Here is a 14,497-nt window from a genome sequence, read left to right as displayed (position 1 = left end):
GCCCCCACAGGTGCACACAACCCCTGGTGTGCAGTGTGACCAGAATGGGCACCTTTGTGATTGGTAAAGGAAGCAGCCCTGTGCTAGGTGCAGGGTGTGGCCATGGAATAAGGCTGGCTCCCTACTCCCATTCCAACTAGGAACCTCTGTGTGCTCAGCCAAGGACCCTGAAATTGTGGAGACACATAACAACCCTAGACAAATACCTCTGGATTTCTTGGAGGTACAAGAAAAATTAACACTAATCTTCTTTAAGAAATTGTTCGGGTTTTTTTCTGATATTTTAGGCAGAATTTAGTTCTAACACAAACTCTATGTGTAATGTTTAATTTCTTTCAAAAAATGGCAGATAAAAAGAATTTTAACATCTGTTAAAACTGGTAGTGCAAATTATGGATGTTTGTTATATTTTTCTTTATACTTCTCTCTGGGGTGTGTGTGTGTGTGTGTGTGGGTGGGTGTGTGTGTGTGGGTGTGTGTATGTCTGTACATATGCGTGCACATGTGAATGTGCATGCACTGGCATAGAATACAGGACCTTGTACAAGCAAGGCAAAGAGTCTACTGCTGAGCTACACTCCCAGCCCTACATGGCTTTTATTTTTAATTTTTTTTAATTTTTTTTTTAAAGAGAGAGAGAGAGAGAGGAGAGAGAGAGAATTTCAATATTTATTGTTCAGTTTTTTGGCGGACACAACATCTTTGTTTGTATGTGGTGCTGAGGATCGAACCCGGGCCGCACGCATGCCAGGCGAGCGCACTACTGCTTGAGCCATATCCCCAGCCCCCTACATGGCTTTTAAATGTTCAGTAATTTATGACTTTAATGATGCATTCTTGGGACCAAAGACAAAAGACATAGAATAAAATCAGATGCCATTTAAATTTGTGTCCCATCTGAACACTTTTCATAAGAAGACATACAAATGGCCAACAGGTTCATGATAAAATGCTCAGAATCACTCATTATTAGGAAAATGTAAATTAAAACCATGAGATAGAAGAGTTAGAATACCTTTTATTTAAAAAAATGAAAGACAACAAGTATTGGCAAGAGTGCAGAGAAAAGGGGACAAATATTTGTATGCTATTGGCAGAAATGTTGATGCAGTCATTATGGAAAAAAAGAGGGAGGTTCCTAAAAAAACTAAAAATAAAACTAACATATGATCCAGCAATTTTACTACTGGGAACATATCCAATGAAATTTAAATCAATATGTCAAAAGAATATCTGTACCCCATGTTCATTGTAATATTATTGACAATAGCCAAGATATGGAATCATATCTTCATGTCTTCAACCTACACATCTATTAATGGACCAATGAATAAAGCAATGTTGTGTGTGTGTGTCTGTGTGTGTGTGTACACATAATAGAATACATTCTTCCTTAAAAAGGAATAAAAGTCTGTCATTTGGAACAACATGAATAAAGGACATTATGGTAAGTAAAATAAGCCAGGCAGAAAAACAAACACCACATGATCTCACTTATATGTGGAATCTCAAAAAAGTAAATTCAGAAAAGTAGATAGCAAAATGATGGCTACCAAGGATGGGAAGCAGGAGGGAGAGAGGAGGAAGTTATTGGTCTGGAGACCACAAAGTTTCAGATTTCAGGAGGAATAAGCTTTGGGATCTACTTCAGAGCAGGGTGACTAGTCAATAACAATGCATTGTATCTTTCAAAATAACTAAGAAGTAGTTAATGACAATATACTATGTTTCAAAATAACTAAAAGTAAATTTTAAATGTCTTACCACAAAAATGTAAGGTGATAAGAGTTGTTAATCAGCTTGATTTAATCACTTCACATTGCATACATACACCACAGTCTCAAGGTGTACTCCATAAATGTAATGTAATTATGATTTGTCAATTAAAAATAATGTAACAAATTTTTTAAAAAATAATTAATTGGTATCCAGATGGACAGGAAGGATGTTTAAAGACCACACATTCCAATTGAGCAACAAGGATAAAGGGGGGAAATAAGAACTGCATAAGGGTGCAGGGCACCCAATGGAATGGCATGAAGGAAGGTGTCCTTAGAGCCCAACAGGGAGCTGGAGCAGTGATAAGAAAGAGGGAACTCCCTAGAACAGGTAAGACTGTGGTCAGATTCAGAATGGTCTAGTATTGTAAAGGTGATGCACAGATCACTTGAAACTCTAGAATAAGGATTAAAAGACAAATAGCTACAGTAATTTGTTAATGAATATTATAATATGAAAAGATACAATAGTAACATGGAAACATGAGTGGGAGTGGTAAAACGGAAGAGAGGTGTGATTGAAGTTGTTATCAGTTCAAAAAGGCTGTTATAACTAAAATGTTTCATGTTAATCTCCTGGTAACAACCAAGCAAAAACCTACAGTAGATAAACAAAAAAAAAAAAAAAAAAAAAAAAAAAATGAGAGAAAGGAATCATCGAAGCACAAAAGAAGACAGCCAGAGAGCAAAAAAGGAACAAAGGTCTATAAAAAGCCATAAAATAATTAACAGAATGGCAATCATAAGTTCTTAACCTACCAAGAATTACTTTAAATGTAAATGGATTAAAATCGCCAATAAAAAGACACAGAGTGACTATGCTCTATGATCCAACTATATGTTGATAACAAGAAACTCATTTCACCTTTAGAAACACTGATAGATTGAAATTGACAGGAAGAAAAAGTTGTGCTACCTGTGTGAAAATAAAAAGAGATGAGATAGTAATACTTATATCATACAAAATAGATTTAAGTAATAAACTATATAAAGAGACCAAGTCACTACATAAAGGTATCAATTCATTAAGAGGATATAACAATTATAAGTATATATGAACCCAACATTGGGGTACCTAAATACATAAAGCAAATATTAACATATCAAAAGGGAGAAATCGATGGCAATACAAGAATAAATAGTAGGACACTTCAGTACCCTACTGTCAACAATGGGTAGATCATTCACCCAGAAAATCAATAATGAAGCCACTGGACTTGAACTACACTTTAGACCAAACAGACCTAATACATAAAGAACATTCAATCCCACAACCAAAGAATATAAATTTTGCTTAAGCACACATGGAACATTATCCAGGATAGATCACATGTTAAACTACAAAACAAATTTAAGAAGCTTGAAATCATATCAGTGTCTTTTCTGACCACAATGGTAGCAAATTAGAAATCAATAATAGAAGAAACTAGAAAAATAAAAAAAATGTAGAAATTCAATGACACACTCCTGAATAACCAAAGAAACCAAAAAGGGAATCAAAATTATCTTGAAAGAAATGCAAATGAAAATACATATACAAAAACATGATGCTGCAAAAACAATCTAAGAGGAAAGTTTATTGAAGTGAAGTCCTACACAAAGACCTCAAATAAACACCCTAAGCTTTATACCTCAAGGAACTAGAAAAAGAACAAACTATGCCCAAAGTTAGTAAAAGGAATAACAAAGATGAGAACAGAAATGAATGAAACACACACACACACACACACACACACACACACACACACTAGAAAAGAGCAATGAAACTAAGACTTTGTTTTTTGAAAAGAAACAGAACTGACAAGCTTTGGCTAGACTAAGAAAACACAAGACTCAAATAAATAAAATCAGAAATGAAAGAGGAGACACATACCACTGAAATATAAAGAGACCAATTATTTGAAAGTTGAATAACTGAGAAGAAATGGACAAATTCCTAAAAACATAAAACCCACTAAGATGGAATCATGAAAAATCAGAATATCTGAACAGATCAATAACCTGTAAGAGGACTGAATCCGTAATTCAAAATGTACCATCAAAGCAAAGCCCAGGACCTGATGGCTTTATTGATGAATTCTATCAAACATTTAGGAGGAATTCTTCTTAAATTCTTCCAAAAACTGAAGAGGAGGGAATAGTTCCATACTTCATTTTATGAGGCTAGAATAATCCTGATACCAAATTCAAATAAACACATTACTATAAAAAAATACAGGTGAATATCCTTGGTGAATATAGATACAAAAATTCTTAACAAAATACCAGCAAACCAAATTCAACAGCACATTAACAGGTGCTCACCATAATGAAGTGGGGTTTATCCCTGGATATGATAAATACAAGTGACACCACATTATTACCCCAATAGATGCAGAAAAGATTTGATAAAAGTCAATATCCTTTCATTATAAAAACTCAATAGATTAAGTGTAAAAGGAATATGTTTTAACACAATAAAGCCTACACATGCCCACAGCTAAAATCATATTCAAATGTGAAAAGTAGAAAGCTTTTCCTCTAAAGTCGAGCACAAGACAGGTGCTCACCCTTGCCACAACCAAAGCAATGAGGCAAGAAGAATAAAAGGCAATGAATGAAAACTAGAAGGAAATGAAATCAGGATCTCAAAGAGCTATCTGACCTCCCATGTCCACTGCAGTATTTTTCACAATAACCAAGACATGGAAACAACCTAAGTGTCCATCAAGAGATGAACAGATAAAGAAAATGTAGTGCACACACACAGGAATATTATTTAAAAATTTAGCATCTGTGACTATACAGATGAATCCAGGGGACATTATTTTAAGTGAAATAAGCCAGATACAGAAAAATAAATATTGCATGATCTCATTTATGTGTGGAACCTGAAAAGTTGAACTAACAGAAACAGCAGGAGGGGAGTTACCAAGGGTTAGGAGGTAGGGGAAAGGGAATCATGTAGTTCAAAGGGTTCAAACATTCAGTTATAAAATGAATACGTTCTGGAGACCACAGGTACAACATGGTGAGTACAGTTAATAAAGATCTACTGTGCAGTCGAAGTTTTCCCAGAGAATAGATCTTGCATATTCTTTTTTTTTTAAGAGAGAGAAAGGGAGAGAGAGAGAGAGAGAGAGAGAGAGAGAGAGAGAGAGAGAGAGAATTTTTAATATATTTTTTTATTCTTTAGTTTTTTTCGGCGGACACATCGAACATCTTTGTTTGTATGTGGTGCTGAGGATCGAACCCGGTCTGCACGCATTCCAGGCAAGCGCGCCACCGCTTGAGCCACATCCCCAGCCCGATCTTGCATATTCTTGCCACACACAGAAGGGTAGTTGTATGAGGTGATGAAGATACACCAGCAATCATCTCACAAAATACATGTATATCAAAACATTATGTTGTACACCTTATGTATACTTTGTTAATTGCAGCTTAATAAAGATGAGAAAATAGAAAAACAGAAATAAAAACAAATCTAACATTATGCTTACCAATGCATTGCTAAATGCCCAAGGGAATTTAGCTAAGTCACAAATGGTTCTGATTATTTCACAGAGATTAGTCTACTCACTTGAGTTGATAAGACATAAATCAAATTTCACTTTCATACAACAGGATAATTTGCAAGAAAAAAACTAGGATTTTGTATTAGTAATTTTAATTTATTCTATATTAATCTTTTTGGGGGGGAGGCATACCAGGGATTGAACTCAGGAACACTCGACCACTGAGCCCCATCCCCAGACCTATTTTGTATTTCATTTAGAGACAGGGTCTCACTGAGTTACTTAGCACCTTGCTTTCACTAAAGCTACCTTTAAACTCTTGATCCTCCTGCCTCAGTCTCCCAAGCCACTGGGATAATAGGCGTGCACCACCATGCCCGACTTAAATATTAGTTCTCAAAACTCAATAGCTGTGAACAAAGCCACCTAAAGCTTCTATGAACAAAGCCACCTAAAAAAAAAATCACACATCACCCTGAAACTTTTATATTTTCAATAATTTAAACATTTATGTAATTTTCAATAACTTAAACATTTATGAACTCCTTGTGGAAAAAACAAAAATTCAGAAACCAGAATTACATCTACCTAAATATCAAGTGACATAAGGTAAGAAAGCAATGTCACCATACCTCCCCAGGTGTCGATGTAGATTTTTTTCCACCACACATAGAGGAAAAGAAGAGCAGACAGGAAGAACTGGGAGGTGGTGTTGGCCCAAGCAGATCCTCTGAAGGAGAAAAAGCCATCATTACCACTGAGTGGATCCTTCCAAGCATACACCACCAGGTGGCCCCTGACCAGTTTTGCTCTCTGGTGACAGTTATTAGATAAGCCTGGAGTTCTTGGGCTATCTTCTTTGGATGTTTTAAACACTAAATTCATTTATGATAGACTCATTTTTCTTTGCAGCAAGATTTGAGTTTTGTGGAATGACCCAATGTCACTAGCCATCGATTGGAAAATAAAAGGAGATGAAGACTTACCGTCATTCCTTGTGTTAACAGCCTTGATAAAAAAAAATCTGTCATATAATTTCTAAGATATAAGTAGTCAGAAAGGATATTTCAACCAGCAACTGTGTTCAAAATACTGATCCAGGTCATAGAATTTTATTTCCCAAGATAATAAACTTGTTTCTCATTAGAACCCAACCTTGGGGCATCTTCAATAGGTGACATTTTATCACCGACTGTGATAAATAAAAATGCCCTGTGCTAGCACAGGAACTCTGCCACCTTGTCTATTTTTGCATTTCATTCTAAGTTTCACCGTTAATCATTTGTCAAATCTATTCCTATATTTCTTCTTCCCTTACCAATCCTCAAAGTGCATTGACTATGTCTCTTAGGAGACAGTCTAGGAGACAGTCTCTGAGGTGAACTCCTAGGAGACAGTCTCTGAGGTGCACCTCACAGGAGAAGCTGTCTGGGTGGTCAATCCACTGTCCTCACCCTTGCCTGCTGGACTCTGACTCCCCCCCAGTCAATGCCTCTTTCAGCTTTTGAGCATAAGGTAGATGTCACATATGGGTTTTCACTAATGTGTTCTTATGTTCCGGTCCTCTGCTATTCTTTAACTGATAGCTTTTAACAGTAATAAATAGTTCCCATCGCTGTTTAGTACCCACATTATTAGCATCTGTACACTCACCTACCCATACAGAACTGAAAAGAGTCTCATAAAAAACACCCCCATAATAGTTGATGCACTTCATACTTTCTAGTCTATTTCACTTTATTCTGTTTAATTCTTAATATTTCCCTTTTTAAAAAGTGCTGGTCATGATCCACTAAAATTATTTTTCTTTATAAAGGAACACACTGCCCCGAAGTACCTCAAAAATATTGGGGCTTGGTCTGCACACGGTGGCATGACCACTCAATAGACACAAGTGCCAAGGCTGGTTCTGGGCTAGAGGTACGAGTCCTCAAGTGCAGGGTGGGCCACCAGGATGCCTACCAAGGGAAGCTCAAACTGACCATCTTTTCTTTGTGGAACCCTCATCTCCTCAAGCTTGGTAAGATGGCATTCGGCTCAATCTCTTAACACTCAGAGATACTGGGAGAATCCCTGTAGGCACCTGTCTCCCTCTGCCTCAGCCTTTAAAGTAGCAACTCCCTCCAAGCTAACACGACTTCCACACACAGCTTATACATCCATTCCTCCAAGACCCCTCCCTATCTCTCCACCTAAATAATCTCTACCACTCCTGCCAGAGCTGTCTGATCCCCCTTGGGGATCCCACACAGCAAGCCCTTACCTGTCATACAGATATGAACAATGACCACTAGGTGCTTGCTTACCTGATCATATTCCCTCTAAGGACTGCTTCACTCCCTGTATCTCCAGCCCCCAGGAGGGGAGCCAGCACACAGTAGACACTCAGTCTTTGCTGAATGAATAGGTTGCAACTTACACCACTCCAAGGTCCAGGGCATACATCAGGAGGGCGTTCATGCCCACGTTGACAATATTCGCTGCAATCCCAGTAATAACTTGGGGCATGATGATGCCCTGAAATCCCCAAATGGAAAATCATTAGTTTTTCAAAAACTAGTTAGCGAGGCCATTAAGGGAACAATCAGAGTTAAACAGGTGCCAATTTTAAATGATGGTAAAGTCACACAAGACTGGAATGGCCAGAGGCGGAAACAAGCAGAAGTGGCTCCTCTATTAGTGCAGCTTCTGGCCAAGCCAATGGAAGTTTTTAAGTGCTTCTAAAAGCCCTGGTAGGTCAGTTTTCAAATCAGACGCAGAGAGAGAAAAGAGGAGGGAATATTCACACGAAGAGCAAACAGGCCCCTGCAAGACATGTAAAAGAGAGAGCATCCGGGAGATGCTGGGGCCAAGCTGCTGGATTGTTCCCCAGGCGAGGATTAAGTTCTCAGGTGCAATGCACCCAGCAATGCCTGCTTCATAGCAGGTGTGCAGAAAATGTTCAGCCCTTTGTTTTATGGTGCCAGTTGCTCATTTCTTTGTTTACACTGCTCACTCCACACTAGTACTCAGATAAGCATTTTCTTTAGGTAAAACTTCCTCACATCCCTACTACCTCTGTATTTAAGCAGAGTAGACGGCTATCAAAGCAACAAGGATTCTGGCTTCAGTCAATTTTGCCTCTGTTTATTTATTTATTTATTGGATTTTTGTTTGTATGGTGCTGGGGATTGAAAATAAGGTCTTGTACATGCTAGGCAACTGCTCTACCACTGAGCCACCCCCGACTCCTGCCAGACCTTGACTTTATGATTAATGGCAAGCAGGTTGTTTGCCTATATGGATAGACTTGGAGGAGACAGTGAGGGGGAGCTCAGCCTCTGTCCCTACCCACCCACCTCCCACCCCTGGTGTACCAAAAGCATGGTGGACTCCATGTACTCTCAGGAAGGCGGCCTTAATAAATCCAGGTCCTCACCCTCTAACTCAGAAGCTTAGGGCCAGATCCCACATCAGATACAAAGCCAACACCAGCCCCTAGAAGAGTGGTTGGGTGTGGGAGCTACAGAAAGTAATAAGAGATGACCCAGAGGAACTAGACAGATTGACATAGGTATCTCTCTTGGGCTGGATGATACAAGGACCCACATCTCTCTGATAGAAAACTCCAGGAGATATGGAAAACAATATAGGAAAAATATGAATTACTTTTATTGAAGATATTTAATATACATTTCCAGTACTATAGAGTGAAAATATGAGAAGAATCAATACCTGACTTTGTAAATATCTTGTCTGCAGTTGGAACAGGAATGCTGCCTACAAGATTAAACAGAAAAACAAATACAATCACTATTCAGTACCCACATTATTTACTTCATTTATTGTTTTTGCAGTGCTAGGGATTAAACCCAGGGCCTCATGTATGCTTGGCTCTACCACTGAGCCAAATCCCCAGTTCCAGATTTGGTTTCAATAAGATATTTCCTCCTGATTATGTGATCTCAAACTCAGAAAATTAGAACTACTCTAATTAAATGCTAGGACACCCAATGCTATTTAGAACTTCCAGAGTAGATGAAAGATTACTTCCTAAAGAGCAGGAACGTAAATTGTAACTGACTGAAGAAGAGGCTAGTAACCTTGACATTTTGCATGGCTCCCCAGGGAGCTCAGGAAACATTCTGAATAATGTGAGATTAAATGGAATAAAGAATCAAGAAGGATTTTTTTTTTTCCTTCTTGATTTAAACCTAAACTGTTGGACATTAGAGTGGCACAAGTTCTGAGAATCAGCAAGGTAGGGAAGACAGGCCCAAGAAATAAATGTTGAACTTCTGTTTTAATAGTTCTTTGATAAATAAACAAGAGGTGGAGGAGGAAGAGGAACGTGCAGGGTGACACCCATGAGTTGCTTCAAATCAAACACAACAGCATTGAAACTTACAGGAAGAGCAGGAATGAAAATCATCACATAAATTTGGGCTATCCTGGAATAAACAACCAAAAGAGTCTTCTGTTAATATTGATAATATTAATAACTAATATTAATAATGATTTCTGGTCATATGTCTTCAAATTGAATCCACAGAGTATTTTCTAAAATTTAAAACTAAAAATAATTTATATGGGAGAAATTTAATCACAATTTGGATTAGTTTTCTGCAACCTACATCAACAGTGCTTGAGGCCTGTTAGATGTCTACTTTCTCAGCGGACTTTCCAGCTCCTTCTCAGCCATAATGGGGGACTGAACAGATCAAAATGAACTCAAACTTGAGCACAATTCAGAAGCCTTTTGAAAGCATCAGGACCACCTCACAGTGAGCAAGAGTCCTCTAGAAAGGATCCCACACTCCAGGACAACACCAGAGGCCATGCCGGAATTTATGTTAAATTGTATGTTTAAAAAAAAAAAAAACAACTCCAAAAATGAAAATGAAGACAACCATGTGGTATTCTACTTTTGTCAGGGGGAACATATTCTGTGCATTTGCAGGACACCAAAATAGAGGGACAATATAAAGGGAAATGGAGCCAAGGGCATGGCACCCTTATGCTGCTTCTTGTCTCTGGGTCAGGCAGTCCCTGCACCTGGGACTCTAGGGTCCACAGTCACAGCTTCCAATACCAAAGGGTTCAAGTCCATCTAATGAACTAAAAATACCAACACAGGTACAATGGCCACTGGACACTTTTTCTTGTTCTGCCTTGCACATGATGAGTGGGCTTTCTACCTGAGTTACACCCCCACCCTGGACAGCCACTTACTCTTAACCTAGGGATTCTGAAATGGAGAGACTGCTGACCTGGCCACTTCAGGGTCTTGTTTCAGGAGCAGGAGGAGGTTCTCGGTATTGATGAAGATGGCCCAGCAAGGGAAGCAACACAGCAGCAAGATGAGGATTCCTCTTTGAAGTATGATCCCAACACGTTTTAGGTTCTTGCCTCCAAAGGACTTGGAGAAAACAGAAAGAGTGCCACCGAATGCCACCGGCCAAGGCCATACTTCCAGTGGCCCCCTCAGCCCAGCAGTGAAGGCAAAGCTTCCGAGCACTGCCAATCAGTAAGCTAGATGGCCTCTGTGGCTTTCTATACCTCATGGGACAATTGGTCTCTGCTCCCAAGTACTGAGACTATTACCCGCCTTATAAAATCCACTATTCTGATATGGCCTGGTGAGAGCTCTTACTCTGTTTTGCAGAAGGTTGTGGTCCCCATTCACAAACAGCAAATAAAGGCCACTATGATCATAAACTAAATTTGTTGTATTTTTTTGTCTTTTGACATATTGAAGCCAAGCGTGCCATATTTACCATCATTAGCAGCATTGCATTTGACACATAAAGGGCCACAAACCATAGATGGATAGTTCTCCCCAGGCAGTCTCTATTAGGAAAGGTAATTGCCCCCAAAATTCTGTGGGCAAGGGGGTCCTCACCTGAGACATCAATGTGTCACAAGCAGAAGCTAAGCCAGTTCCAACTGAAATCCCTGTAACATTCACAACCTGCAAGACACAACAGGACAGTTGCAGCAGTGTCACCACCAAACAGCTCCCTTTACACCAAGGAACCACAGTGGGCTCAATTTTAGACAGCAACTCATAGTTGTATACTTAAGGTTCTGCATTCCAGATCAAATGGATGTCCACATGGTTCCTTGTCAACTAAACAAAAATGGACCTTCTAACCAAAGGACTATGATCACCCTGCATTGATTTGGAAAATGTAAAACCTAGAAAACGGGCTGGGGTTGTGGCTCAGTGGTAGAGCACTTGCCTAGCATGTGTGAGGCACTGGGTTTGATTCTCAGCACTGCTTATAAACAAATAAATAAATAAGATTTTTTTAAAAAAAATAAATAAAACCTAGAAAATAAGTTTTTTATGCAGCACATTACCATTTCCATATTAAAAGTTGTTAGTGCAGTAATTAAAATAAAAATCATAGAAGGGAGATCAGTAGAATAGAGCAAGTGGATGGGGAAGGGAAAAAAGAGAGGGAAAGGGAAGGTACTAGGAAGCAGATTGAGCAAATTATATTGTGTTCGTGAGCAAATATGGCACAGTGAATTCCACTCTTACATATAATCATAATGCACAAATAAAAATTTATAAAGTAAAAATAAAATAAAAGTTGTGGTTAGTGTCTAAAGGCCATGCCCACGATCTGCCAGTAAGATGTACATTTCAATATTAAAAAAATAGGCTTGAGGGTGTGGCTCAGTGGCAGAGTGCTGGCCTTATATGCACAAGGCCCTCGGTTCCATTCCCAGCACACCACATGCACACACAAAAATATATCTAAAATAATAAAAATAACAATAGCAAACATTTCTGAACATGGACCAGTGCCAAGCAGTCCTAAACCCTTCGCATATATGATGTTATGATCACTTTTCCTAATTTTTGGATAAGCTGAGTTACAAAGTTTCTGATACTTGCTTACTCAGATGGTGTGAACTGGAGCTGGGAAGTCTGACTCAGACCCCAGGCTTTAGTCCTCCAGTGAGAAACAGGACCTTACCCAGTCCCCCCACAACCCAGTGCACAGAGAGTAACCCCCAGATGAGGGGAGGAGCTTAGGTATGTGGTCCTTTAGATAGGGCAAAGAGGAGGGAGGGGAAAAGAAGGGGATGGGAGTAGGAAAGATGGTGGAATGAGATGGACATCATTACCCCAAGTACATGTATGAAGACACAAATGGTGTGACTCTACCAGAGACAAGAAAAACTGTGCTCTATGTGTGTAGTAAGAATTGAGATGCACTCTGCTGTTATGTATAACAAATTAGAATAAATAAATACATTTTTTAAAAAGAAGTAAACAAAGAAATGTGGTGGGGGTGGGGTCATGCAGTGAAAGCTTGGCCCTGTTCTTTTTTTTTTTTTTTTTTTGTACCAGGGATTAGCCCAGAGGTGCCGAATCACTGAGCCACATCCCTAACCCTTTTTTTAATCTTTTTATTTTGAAACTGGGTCTCACTCAGTTGCTTAGGGCCTCACCAAGTTGCTGAGGCTGGCTGTGAACTTGCAATCCACCTGCCTCAGTCTCCCAGGTCGCTGCGATTACAGGCTTGTGTCATTATGCCCAGCTTTGGCTTCCTGTCATACCACGTGAACTCTCCCTCTCACAGTGCTCTGACCATGAAGTCATAGACTTTATTGGGTTGTAGCCAGAAGGGCCTCACTGGAGCCAAGCAGAAGTCAGTGAATGTTCTTCAATTTCCAGCATTGTGATCCAAATAAACCTCTTTTCTTTCTAAAATTCCCAGTCTTTGGTATTTTGTTATGGCAAAAGAAAACAGACTAAAACACTAACCCCAGGAGGCCAGTAACAGGCCATACACACGGAATACCCAGTGCTTACCGGACAAGGCAAGAGCCAGGATCCAAATGAGATCCAGAGGGCTTATGACACAATGAAGACATGGACGTGAGGCATCAATGCCACAATGCTGAATTCCTCTAAACCCACTTCAGCCTTCCGTAAAAGGAAAAGGTGAAGTGTGCTAATTTCTGAAAAGGTTGTGGAGTTTTTTCCTTCGGTTTAGTTTTAGTTTTTGGTAAGCAGGCAAACTTTGTTGGCTTAGGATAATATTCTTCCTTCACGGCTCATGGCTCATCCCTGGTCAAGTCAGCTGGCCATAGAACTACAGTCAGAACCCCTTTGCTTCAGTTGTTACCAGCTTTTACTATTTTAAACTATTATTATGCCTCTTCCCTATCATGCACAACTTTATAACAAAAGATGGGACAAAAATTGCTACAGTGTCTCTCATGGCAAGTTGTCTAGGACACAAATGTAGTGTCCACTGTGTTAGAATCTATAAGAGAAATAGATGCCTCTATGCCTCAGTCTCCAGAGAAACCCTTCTTCCCTTGAATAAATGGTCCAGGTCATACCATCTGAGTAAGCAAGTATCAGAAACTTTGGATAAGATCACTTATCCAAAAGTGATCATAGCAAATAAAATAGTTGCTTCACTGAGAATCACACAAGCAAGGAGCTAAGAGTAGACCTGCAGCCAGTCTGGGGCTGCCCTTGCCCCCAGCTCCAGTCTCCCTCCATCCGTGTTCCTTCACTCCACTGCTACCAGCTATTTATTTATCTTTCCATAGTGAATGTATTTATGTCAATCAGCTCAAAGTCTTTGTGGAACATGTTGGAACATAAACAAATGTTCTTTCACTTAAAAGAATTTACCGATGTAAATACTTTTGTACTGCAAAAGTTTGACCTTATTTTTGACCTTATTGTTCATAAGGTCAATTTTTTTTTTCCTTTTGTGGTGCTGATAATTGAACCCAGGGCCTTATACATGCTAGGCAAACCCTCTACTACTGAGCATCAGCCAATTTTTAAAAAATGTATCTGGTTTTCATAAATAAAGTCATTGTATACTGTCTTCCCAGAAGTTAGTTACAATTTAATAACTGATTAAAAGCAAAGAATCCCCACCCAGTTGTCAAGAGCTGACAGCAGAGCTCCCAATCTACCACCTTATCTGCAAAAATTCCTGCCTGTGGAAAACACCAACCTTCCCACGGGTTGTCAACCATCTTCAGACCTTTCTCTAAAATTGTAGATCTGTATTTAGTCTATTTTTCTTATTTTTACATCAAAAACTAGGAAATCTTTTCTATTTCCTTTATCATTGGGTGGGATTTGGGATTTCACAGAAAGAGAGAAGAAAACTTTCTCAAACTACATACAACATTTTAGTTTAGTGTTCCCCCATGTACATTTTTAAATAATTTTAATAAGACAAATGAAAGAAC

General features: G+C 39.1%; 1 protein-coding gene across 1 annotated transcript in view; it reads right to left on the bottom strand.

The window, feature by feature from the left end:
- LOC143410565 (multidrug and toxin extrusion protein 2-like) overlaps positions 1-14,497 on the bottom strand; it is a 50,741-nt gene that overhangs the window by 33,093 nt on the left and 3,151 nt on the right. The window contains exons 3-8 of the mRNA XM_076871419.1: positions 11,157-11,225; positions 10,525-10,673; positions 9,663-9,705; positions 8,990-9,034; positions 7,695-7,792; positions 5,908-6,005 (exon numbers count right to left, since the gene is read on the bottom strand). Coding sequence (XP_076727534.1) covers positions 5,908-6,005; positions 7,695-7,792; positions 8,990-9,034; positions 9,663-9,705; positions 10,525-10,673; positions 11,157-11,225 — 502 coding nt within the window. The remainder of the gene's footprint in view (positions 1-5,907; positions 6,006-7,694; positions 7,793-8,989; positions 9,035-9,662; positions 9,706-10,524; positions 10,674-11,156; positions 11,226-14,497) is intronic.

The sequence above is a fragment of the Callospermophilus lateralis genome, chromosome 11 (genome assembly GCF_048772815.1).
Source record: "Callospermophilus lateralis isolate mCalLat2 chromosome 11, mCalLat2.hap1, whole genome shotgun sequence".
Classification (NCBI taxonomy): domain Eukaryota; kingdom Metazoa; phylum Chordata; class Mammalia; order Rodentia; family Sciuridae; genus Callospermophilus; species Callospermophilus lateralis.
This window is presented reverse-complemented; position numbering and strand designations above follow the sequence as displayed.